This window comes from Protomyctophum parallelum (assembly GCF_964188405.1).
Source record: "Protomyctophum parallelum genome assembly, chromosome: 10".
Lineage (NCBI taxonomy): Eukaryota > Metazoa > Chordata > Actinopteri > Myctophiformes > Myctophidae > Protomyctophum > Protomyctophum parallelum.
The window spans coordinates 44,570,906-44,583,156 of NC_139704.1; the positions used below are offsets into that span (position 1 = coordinate 44,570,906).

The 12,251-nt window shown below is 41.1% G+C and overlaps 1 protein-coding gene across 1 annotated transcript in view; it reads left to right on the forward strand.

The window, feature by feature from the left end:
* Positions 1–1,046: 1,046 nt before the first annotated feature.
* The window catches only part of col19a1 (collagen, type XIX, alpha 1), a gene marked incomplete at its 3' end in the record, with an annotated part of 238,354 nt that continues 227,149 nt past the window's right edge, over positions 1,047–12,251 (forward strand). The window contains exons 1-2 of the mRNA XM_083775052.1: positions 1,047–1,177; positions 7,518–7,642. Coding sequence (XP_083631178.1) covers positions 7,555–7,642 — 88 coding nt within the window. The 5' untranslated portion in view covers positions 1,047–1,177; positions 7,518–7,554. The remainder of the gene's footprint in view (positions 1,178–7,517; positions 7,643–12,251) is intronic.

Below are 12,251 nucleotides of genomic sequence, written 5' to 3' on the forward strand. Positions count from 1 at the left end.
GTCTGGGGGTTCCCAGTGGTCATTAAGGGGACCCCAGGTGGTCCCTGCAGGCTGCAGCAAAATGGCTTTAATTTCATGAATACAGGCTATAACCTATAAGGCTATGTTTCACTCTCTCCCCAGTAAAATGCTTGATGATTTAAAGCTCAGAAAAACTGGAGGAAAAAAAACACTTTGCTATTTACTCAATAGCCTACAAAGCCTACAAAGTTTATTGTGGCCTAATGCTACCACAGGCAACATAATTATGACCACAATGATAACACTGAGAATACAAAATACAAATCGAACAAGCAATTATAAGGGTCCATTTGTATCCAATTCCAATCCATTTGTACACTCACTGCAGTGGCGTGCACAGACATTTAGAGGGGCAGGTGCTCAAGTGAAAAAAAGGGCACCTTGTTTGTGCTGCGCATTTTGGGGCGGGAACCCATTTTGGTGCTTATAGCTATTGAAAAATAGCAGATCTACAAGCTCATAGCGCGCTACGAGCTTGTAGGTCTGCTATTTTATCTTTTTATCGAAGAACCACTGACATAGAAACATAGCTTTAGATTGTGGGGGTCTAAATAATATAGTAGCGGTTTTTATCAAGATTTGATCAATGTCACCGCATGGTCCACACACTACAACAAAACTTTTTTTTTTTTTAGAGCACATTGCCAAAAGGGCAGAGGGTGCTCTAGCACCCCCTAGTGTCTATCTGTGCACGCCACTGACTCTCTGAGTTAGTCATTTAGCTGGGGACCACTTGGAACCCTCTCAAGGACCCCATGGGGGTCCCCGGACCACACATTGAGAAGCAGTGCAGTCAGTCAGTGGCAGTGAGTGCACTGCTATATATCATTTCATCAGGAAGGATTGGACAACTTGTCAATATTAATTGACCTCCAGTTTTGACAAACGTTACGTCAGCCATATATACGGCACTATAGTGACATAGCATCTCAAATTGTAATCTTGGGGAAAGCATATTTATGCCGCAAATTATTGCGAAACGTCCTGGGCCTGGCATTCTGACAAAAATAGATGGCTCGGGTGGAATTAGGCCCATGCTTCTACAGCTGCAGGCAGCTGAACCATTCTGTTGGACAACGACGCACTTTATGAATACAAAACATTGACTGCCAACCAACGCGCCTTTTGGAGCATAAACATAACAGACTGGTCACTGGTAAGATTGTTTATTTCCTTCAAATTTATACCTGGATCTATTCTGGATGATCTCTGTCTGGGTCGGTAGCCTACTCGGTAGTGAGTGAGTGAGTGCATGTTTGTGCACTGTTCATTCTACATTTCGATCGTTTACGTCAGGGGAAACCAATCTGGGCAATATCTGCAGTATTTTATGGCTTTAATAGCTAACTTACAGGTAGGTGGTCCCCTATATTATGGAGCAATTTATGAGAGATTCCGAAATATTGATAAGAACGCAAGCATGACAAGAAGAGGCAAGAGCTATTTACTTTGCGCACGTGGTTTTAATAAGTAGGGAGCAAGTGTGCCTGAAACTCTGCTGGGCTTTTCTCTCAGTCCCCCCAGCCCCCACCCCCCTCTACGTGAGAGGTTGCGATGTGTATCTGACTATCTTATCCATGCTGTTTGCAGAGGAGTCTGTGTCAATACATTTCAGTAATAATGACAGAGTGGGTGGGTCATTTCAGTGCGACTAATAAGGACCGCGATCTAGCAGGCGATCACCACCACACTGTGACTTTTATCTCCAAGTCTTGGCACCGGGATTTACTGTAAACTGATCGTAATCATTATGGATTAATATGCCTCTCCGCTGTTTGTTTACTTGGTTGTTTTAGCTCTAGAGGGGGAAAACTTTCTCTACAACAGTAAGTATACCGCTTGCTTAAAGCCGAATCAATTTATACTCTTAACACATATAAAAAAATACATAAAAATAACACAATAAAGAAAGCGCGTCTGTTAAACTGAACGATCTGCATGTTCACCCCGGTTAATCCATCTCCCCGGCTACCTTTCTTTTGCTGTTTGGCACGAAAAAGTGGCTTTTACGCACCGACCGATTCATAAGCTTTCTAACTTGTCAGGTTTGCCACGGGACACACGCAGGCGCAGCCTAATAGATTTATGCATGTTCCTTGTGTGTACGGTTAAACATTTAATTATAGCGTTAACAGGCGGCATGAGTGACATTTTTAGGGAACACATGGAAGAAAAAAAATCTTAATCACTTGATCAAATAATTATTGAAAAATGAAACCGTTCAGCCAATCAGCGGCCGCTCATTGAAACTGTAGCAGCGCATATGCAGGTGTAAACTTCATGGTGTAGCAAAGTACAGCTGCCTGTTCACTGCATGACTGAAGTTGATTATGACTTATGATTATGAATGAGATCAAAATACTATAACTTTACTGCTCAAACAGGACATGGAGGTTGAATACAAAACATGTGTTGCCTGCTTGTTGCTGTTACAACATCAGAAATATGGGCTACTCAATATACCATTTAATATTTATCCTTCAAAAGCTTTTTAATTCTAAGGACCCCCCAGTTTTGAACTCATTACGGACATATAAGACCCCTCCAATAACTCTGAGAGGGTGTACAAAATGGAACAACATGGGTCCATTTGGTTCCATTTGAACATGTCAGAGTTGCAGACCTGTCAAAGGGTCCATTCAGTTCCTAAATCACTAATTTAGCTGGGGACCCCCTGGAACCCCCTTAAAGGACCACTGGGGGTCCCTGTGGGTCCCACTTTGAGAACCACTGTTTCAGACTGTATCAATGTCTCAGATGATGACATGGCGATGATAGTGGTAGCCAGCTATGCAACCTCTTGAGGTGAAATATCACATGGGGTGGGGGGGGGGGGTCACTGACTCACTGACACTGTTTTGAGGTAATCTTCATAGGGCGGCCCCTGCTTCTCTGGTGTTGCATGAATCGTACTATGGTGCTGGTGGTGGGATGCTACTGTATTGTGCTTGCTAAATCAACACAGTTGTGTTGTTTCGTAAAGTGTGTGTGGTGTGAGATTTGGTCTTTTCACTTTTTAGGGTCATTAGGCTTAGGCTATTATTTTTGTTTTAACCCATTCTGAACTGAGATCAGATTCATACGAGGTTTCCGCCGGACACACACTGGTCTGATGAACCCATTCTGACCTGAGATCAGATTCTAAAAATGTCAAAATAGCAGACCTACAAGCTCGTATCGCGCCACTCGGTGGCGCGATATGAGCTTGTAGATCTGCTATTTTTCAATAGCTAAAGCACAACATGATGACACCAAAATGGGTGCCCGGTCAGAATGGATTAATTATATATTATAATGGAGAAATGATCTGCAGGGACAGGAGCAAAAGAGAGTGTCATGATGAAAACTAATAGTTTACTGTTGGTCTTATAGTTGATCAAACTATGATCTCATATCGGCAATATCTTGCTGCATTGCCATGATCTGTAGAGGTCAAGGATACTACATTACCTTATGCTAATAGTGTGATTTACAGTGTGGCAAAGTAATCAAATGGATTGCTTCTTAGGCTAATTGGGATTTGTTTTATTGCATAGCAGGACATTGATTCCATTAGTTGCTTGAGGTGCTATTAAATCAGTCAGATCAAACTGATTTTACGCACTGTGATTTTTGTTGTTGTTAAAGTAAGTGTTAGCCCTGGAACATGACTGCCATGATGATTATCATGACAGTCATGCAGTAACTTTGCCCTGTTTTTTGCGCTCGCTGCATTTACAAGATTTCCGTATATATAAACATTCAGATTTCAAATATAAAGTACTCACAAAGTGTCCCACGGGTGTTAGTTAGTAGCAGCGCCAGCGATTAGAATTGCTGCGTCCCGCGTTCTTTAATAAAAAGCATTTTTGTCCGAGTTCCCCGGCTACTTTTTTCAAACGGGGTTCGTTTGGGAAATCCACTGTTGCACACCGGGAGCGCACTCGCCTATTAGTCTGTATTGGCAGGGCGGTCAGCCTACCTATATCGAACACACCGAGTGCCACCCTCCTCCCGACCGATAGGGGCGCGTAGTTGAAAGCCAATGGCAAAATAACACCTTGGATAAAAATGCTTTTTATTAAACAACGCGGGATGCAGAAATTCTAATCGCTGGCGCTGCTACTAACTAACACCCGTGGGACACTTTGTGAGTACTTTATATTTGAAATGCGAATGTTTATATATTTTAATTATTTGTAAATGTAGCGTTCGCAAAAACCAGGGTGAAGTTACGTCATGACTCTCGTATGAATACGAGAGTCATGTTCCAGGGCTAAGTAAGTGTTAAAATAGCTCGACAGTATATTCTCCTAAGTATCATAATTGCTAGAGTTGTTTGTTGGGTCTCCCCATCTCTCCAGCTATTTAGTAAACATAAAATATGTCTTCAGGTCAGGATACCAATTTCATCCAATCAGGAGAGAGAACTTATACAGAATGCAGCCAGGATAAAGAAGTGAAGATGGAAGTGATGAAACAAAAGAAAAAGTTATGTGCTCAGAAAAAATCACACCTGTGTGAACTGAGTGGTGCAACTCCCCTCTCCCCCCCCTCTCTCTCTCTCTCTCTCTCTCTCTCTCTCATTAGCAGGCAACAGTGCTGCACTGTGTCTCTCTCTGTTTCTGGCAAACAGCGCCCCTACTGGTACTAATAGTCATACTCGTGCTCATAGTTCAGAAAGTATTTATTTAAAGACCTGTAAGCCTCGAACAAAGCCAACTCGGATGGTGACAACTAAGTAACTCATGACAATAAACACTTTTTTTTGGGCCGAACAAAGAAAGTAGAAAAAGGTCAGGGTACAACACTTTTTTTTATTTTTTTCGTCTATAATAATAATACTAATAATAATAATAAAACTTTATTTGTATAGCACCTTTCATGACATGAAATGCAGCTCAAAGTGTCTATGGGAAAAACGAATGGGACATTCTCTTCTGGGTCGCTCGTCGTCATGAATGGGGGCGGGACTGCGACACTATCAGTGATTATTACTGTACTGTACTGTACATATTATAGAGCTTTAATGTTTTGTTTTGTTCAAAACATTATTCACATCACTTTTACAACTTATTGTCTAATAACATTTCACTGATTAGAATTATTATACATTTTTAGTATTTAAAACAAAAGTCAGCTTGACTGCAACGCTTTTCTTTGTTTCCACAATATAGTCAGCCCATGCCCAAAGTTTGTCTACAGGCATAAGTAAGTAAACAATATCAATGTCTTAATTTGAATGATACTAAAGACATCAATAATTGGTTATTTATATGGGATGAAACCCTGCTCTAAAACTTGTCTGGTCTCTGAAACACAACAGTCCACATAATAAATCAACAAACTTAGGATAGCAAGGTGGTCTAATGATAAAAGAGGTCATCTTCTTCTTGTAGCTAACTGTACGGTCTCAGGTTTCATTTCTGTAATTATTAGCTGATGTACATAATTCCGTCCTGCGGAAGGGAATGGGATCAAACAATCTGCTTACCACTACATGAGAGATGGCATCCTATACTGTGAAGAAGTGGTGGGCAAATGGAGTGTTGCCACGCTACAAGTTGTTAAAAAATTAAATTAAGTTTTAATAGGGCACGGCATGGAGTTTACTAGTATCTCTAAGATGCCATTGAGAGAGTGACACCATTTCTCCATTAGAAATGGAGTTATGTAAAGCCTTTATGATCGTAAAGCCGGTGCCACAAACTATTTTCAGAATCTCCCACAAACATTCTCGTATAGGTTCAGGAGCAGAACATGGTGAGTGAGAAAACCCAGGAGTATGAATTGCCATGCTTTTCAATTCATTGGACAAAGGATTGAGAATTGCGGACCAGGGAATTGTGATTCTTGGAATCCATTGCTCCCACGGGAAAGGAAGCCATCATGAGAATAGAATACAAATGTTGGGGATTAGCATAAATGTTTACTTATAAAAGAATGATGGACAAGGATGAAGGCAGGAATTGCACCCGCTACAGAGCCATTGCTTGAGAAAAACGTAACAAACTACTGCAATAGTGTTGGTATACAGATGACTCGGTCTTCTAAAACTCTCCATGGTGACTTGTTAGAGTGAATATAGAATACAATATGGAATGGTTGAAAGAAGTTATTTAATTTATATTTATCAATATAGCTGCAGGTGTTTTCTTACAATTACAAATTGGGGGGGCTTATTGTCAGCTAAGGCCTTGAACAAAATACTGATTGTGGAAAAATAACAACTTGTACGTAGTATACATTATGTCCATTGGGACGCCGTCAACACAGACACAACTAAAATGTATACATGGCAAAGCAAACTAAGCAGGTGTAATATGTCGGTTCAAAATTCAGGGTCGCCTGACAAGGGCCCATAAAACATGCTTTAGACATGTCCAATGTCAGTGTAGGACAGGTATAAAGACATATAAAACATGCTTTAGACATGTCCAATGTCAGTGTAGGACAGGTATAAAGACATGCTTTAGACATGTCCAATGTCAGTGTAGGACAGGTATAAAGCCTCATATTATTAAAACATGCTTTAGACATGTCCAATGTCAGTGTAGGACAGGTATAAAGCATAAAACATGCTTTAGACATGTCCAATGTCAGTGTAGGACAGGTATAAAGCATAAAACATGCTTTAGACATGTCCAATGTCAGTGTAGGACAGGTATAAAGCATAAAACATGCTTTAGACATGTCCAATGTCAGTGTAGGACAGGTATAAAGCCTCATATGAGAGAGTAGAGACTAGACTGAAGTGCAACTCAATATTAGGAGGGTAATACTTTTACACTTGGTGTACATGGAGTGAACTATGAGAGTAATTCTGTTTCTCTGTAAAGTAAATCTTTATTGATTATATTTGGGATGAGATGAGATTGGATTTTTCACAAGGTGTCATTGCAATTAAGCTAAAGACGAGGTGCCCTGGAGCCCTGGAGGCCTGGGGAGTATAGGCTACTCATCATCCGACTGCTTGTGACCTTGTCTGTATTATTGTACAGGTTTCTAGTCTGAATAATGACGTGCTTGAAGCACATAGAAAGGTTTAATTGCCCAAATGGCATCTTGGCTTAGATAAGGTTGAGAAATGTACCCTAGAGCTATCCAACATTCCATGCAGAAAGATAGAGATTAAACGAGTTTGATGCATTTTGTTTCAGTTGTCAATCTGGCTAAATGTTTGGCTATCTTTTAATTTAATCAGATGTACTCTTTGCTCTATTGTGCTTAACCCATTCTGAACGGGCACCCATTTTGGTGTTGGCATCATGTTATGCTTTAGCTATTGAAAAATAGCAGATCTACAAGCTCATATCGCGCCACCGAGTGGCGCGATACGAGCTTGTAGGTCTGCTATTTTTGAAAAAATCGAAGAACGACTGACATTTTTTTAAATCTGATCTCAGGTCAGAATGGGTCAATCAGACCAGTGTGTGTCCGGCGGAAACCTCGTTATGAATCTGATCTCAGGTCAGAATAGGTTAAGATCTGTGTGCATTTCTTGTATTTGTATACAGGTTTGCAGGGAGCCTGCTTTCTAGAGCCAGACAAGACATGAGTAACTTGCTACAATGGACTGCCTTCCTTTGGACTCTGAATGCCATTCCCTGCACTTTTGGAATGACAGTGAATGACAGAACAGGTATGTATTTTTTTGCTGTCGCCCATATTTTCTGTCACTGTATACTTTTGTGTTTTGTTTAGAGGGAGACACGCACTGTATATGATTATGGTAACGTGTATAGAACAGGGTGTGCAGATAAGATAACCCACACATCATGGCTGATTGTTTAAGAAAAACATATATAGTTAAAATCACACCTGTGTGAAGTGAGCGGTGATCCCCAGGAACACACCCAGGGGGGTGGCGGCCTGGTTCCAGCGAGCCGCCCCGCATCCGAAAACGGTCAAGAAGTGACAGAGTTACCGTGTTGCAGCTTTCAGTGCTCAGACAGACAGACAGACAGACAGACAGACAGACAGAAGCTGCGTATTGGAGTGGAGGCACCGCTCAAAAATGTGAATATATGACACCTCAGTAGCCTCGGTACCAGGCTTTCATTTTTGTTGGTGCAAAAATGGAAAGCCTGGAGGAACGCATTGGCCGCTCTGGTCTAAAAGTGGGAGTCAACCCTTCCGTGTGGGCGTCGCTCCAAATGATGTGACGTAGCGCTGCACTAGGGGGGAGAGGAGGGGCCGGGGGGTGACGGACAGATCGATGAGATCCAATCAGGGCGTGCGCAAATCTCAGCCGCGACCCGCCCCTCTAGACCAGAAACCTAACACGTTAGCTCAGGCTAACACCTCAGTGACCTCATCATGAATAATGGTATGAGCCTTGGACAGCCTACACTGAGTGAGTGACCCTGGATTTGGCTTCTGCTGTGCCCGTGTGTGACAGAGGGCCCGAACACACTATGACACTGATTAGTCTATTCTGAGCAGACTGGACTCCCGAGCAGCTTGACTTTGGGGAGTTATTAAGTTAAACTCTCAAAAAAAGAAGTACAGGCAAAGTCAAAGTAAGACAAAAGAAAGAAAGAATTGGCTAAAAGTAACATTACATATTATATATTATATTATATTATATTATATTATATTATATTATATTATATTATATTATATTATATTATATTATATTATATTATTACATATTTCCTGGCCTTGACAGCCCATATATCCAAACAGATAATGATCAAATAATTTAATCTGTTTGGATTAAACGACATTAAACAACGTTAAACTCACTTTGCCACTCGATTTGCCACTCACTTTATGCATGCAAAGTAATGCATCTATGGTTTTTTGTTTGTTTTTCTATCTTGAAAAGTGAGTTTTCATTGTGATACTGCTAATTGTGCTAAATAGGAAGAAGTATTCTACTGTGTTAGTTCCATTGCTCCAAGCTGGAACACAATTACTTGATTGATCAATAAAATAAACATTCTCCACGCAGCCCATCCATCTGACCACTTAACTTGTGTGGTCAGATGGGGTGGCCAACTGGCCACAAACGCTTTTGAGATTTCCATGTGGGCCCTGATACAGAAACGTTTGAGAAGAGAATCACTCAAGGTTCTAGCTAAACATTTTGTCAAACATGAGAGCCCATCCAGTACATTCAGGGCATATTTCAACAATCCAGATTCCTCTACAAATAAGGTATTTCACTTAATATGCTTTTACAGGAACTAATTCATCATTCAACATAACCTTAAGGCCTACTAAGCTTGCATCTTGAACCAAAATTAATAGCCCCAGTTTGAAGCTTTGCATCTGTATTATATTCATCTACCCAAATGTGATTGCAAAAGGTCTGTTTTACTCTCCTTATAAAACAGTGGGAAAAGGAGAAGACCATAGTTCTAACACACCGAATGTCTTTCTTTCTTCACTTGTGCTGTTTATGTAGTGAATTGAAATGAGCTCCTTGAAACCTGCACTGGAAAGCAATCTCATTATATAGCCCAGCTATAAAACCTGAAAAAAAGAGAAAAAAAAAACATTTCAAATCAAATCAAGGATGAGATAACAGAGGTGTGATTTACATTGAATATGTGTCTCTGGGTGCAACAACCAGAAACAAAACGTATTTGCAGGAATTTTTAAAAAACTAAAGAAATGTCATGGCTGTTTATTAGCTGTGACCACCAGGCCACGCGGCAACATAAGCCACTCAGTCAGTTGGCTCAAATGCAAACCAAGAGCTGGTCACAGCTTGCAAATGACATTCATGCTATTTGGCTTGCACTCAGTATTCTAGCCCATTCTGACCGGGCACCCATTTTGGTGTCAGCATCATGTTATGCTTTAGCTATTGAAAAATAGCAGATCTACAAGCTCATATCGCGCCACCGAGTAGCGCGATACGAGCTTGTAGGTCTGCTATTTTTTTTTAAATCGAATAACGACTGACATTTTTTAGAATCTGATCTCAGGTCAGAATGGGTTAATCAGACCAGTGCGTGTCCAGTGGAAACCTCGTATGAATCTGATCTCAGGTCAGAATGGGCTAGGTAAGGGTGTGTGTCACTCATAAAATATGAATCAGCAGTCTCTCTGCTTAACCACGCGAACCGTCGCTATCCCTATTCTGGGCGTGTTAAAAGTACAGTAGGTGAAAATTCGGCGAAAATAGGAAAACATTCTGGGAAAATAGCCGATCGTGAAACATGTTGTTGTGAGCTTGTAGATCGGCTATTTTCAGCGACGAGATATGGAGTAGAATAAGTATAGGCTATCAGTATATAGGGTTTAAATGGTCATGTTTGATGTGTCAAATTCATGTCATCTTCAAACCCACGTGCTAAAACAGCTGCGTTCAGGAATGGCTGCCCAGGGGATAAGCAGTTATAGCGTATTCCCCATCGATGATGTCACTGGAAGACGGTTTCTAAACTGCCCACAGCCGTCCTATGAGACACAGACTGAGTAGAAAAAAATCATGCCATTTCTTTCATGATTATTAGTGAGGACCTATTATATGAAGATAGGTTGAAAAGTGATGAAGTGGTCCTTTAAGCACCCCCTTATGAAACATGCATGTACCACATTGTTATAATGTATATAACATGACAAGTGCACAGACATGTAATGTCAAATAATCGTTAATGTCATGAGCAAACAATCTTTGTCTGTTTTCTGTTCTTCGCTTTTTGTTCGTTTTGGCCCTTTCTCCCCAATTTAGTCTTCATGCCAGTTGATTGCTCCCCACACACATTAATGTGTGTTGTCTCCTACTGGCTCACCTGCCAGTGAGGAGCCCCCACCGGGAGGACGCAGAGCTTTTGACACCAAGTGCGACACAACGTGACACACTGCAAGCTTGTTTATCTGATATTTTTGAGAACCACTATTCTAAATCCTAAGGCCAAAATCACACCAGCTGCAACTACTCGCAACTCCTTGCAACAAAATATAAACCACACCAATGCAACTCCCACTGGGAATAATGGTTGCAAGTTGTTTCAAGTTGCAATGAGTTGCATGGCGACCCTCTGGTTAGGGCTTAAGAGTTTTCTGGAAAGAAAATCACTTCTCTAGCATAGGGATGTGTCACATCAGGCATATCTGCACATACCTAGACCCACCTCTGCCTCGCCCTAACTAACATTAGCTAATAACTTTACATTCTGAAGCGCTCAGGTGTTGCAGGGATAAATTACCTGTCCACCACGCAGAGAGTAGGGGTTCCAATCCACCGCAGTGCATTCCGCTTTGGGGTAAGCGTCGATATAAACTAGGGATGTCAGTAACGGATAGTTTCCCAACCGGTTACCCGTTAGGATTAACGAACGGGTAACCGGTTGATTAACGGATAGTGGTTGATTTTTTTCTTTTTTTAATAGGCTACCCCAAATGTAATATGCATGTATAGCAGGCTACATAATTAAAGTTGGTAGACGAATGGCATACATTTATTTATGCTCCTTTTATAAAAGACAAACAAAAAAGCAACATTTTAAACAATATAAATAAATTGTTGTAGGCTTCTGGCTTAATCATCAATAAACAACGCATCGCATCTGCATGATGCATGCATCTGCGCGTCTACAGTAGGCTACAGAGGTCCGCCGGTTCTAGTCCAACAAAACATAAATAAATCCAGTCCAGATCCGAGCAACCTATACCTATAAAGCCACTGGACGCATGGGCTAAGCCTTTTTTTATTATTAAGGAAGATCAGCATGCATGTCACCGTGTTCCGTTTGTTGACTTTTCGCTGACGATAAAACCCTCAAACATCGATAGCACATGGCTAACTTTTGATAGCCGTAAGCCGTGCCAGTGTGGACGGATAGGAGGAGAAGGAGGAGGAAGCGGCAGCTGTAAACGTTCTCCCTCCAGGCCAAATGGCCAATAATGTATTTAATAATGTAGTTCTCTGCATTGATACGGTCGACATGTGTTCATCTCGTCTCGCTGTCACTCGCTTACATTTTGACTACCGCAAAGCTACCGTTGTAACTTGTAGCCAACTAGCCATTGAAGTACAACAGAGAACGGGGGCAGAAAACAGAGCCCGAGCGCTGTTCATGCAGCCTGGAGTGCGACAAGCTGGGCGGCGCAAATAGCAATTTTAGGCATGTGTGCAACATGACAACTGTTTTAAAGTATTGTACAGTGACAACTACAGTCTCTGTAATGTTTATGTTGTACTATTACTAAAAACGATCTAAAATAAAGGGATTTAAGATCAGAACACGCATTTATTATTATGCAAATTAACCGTTAAAGCTGATAAAAATATC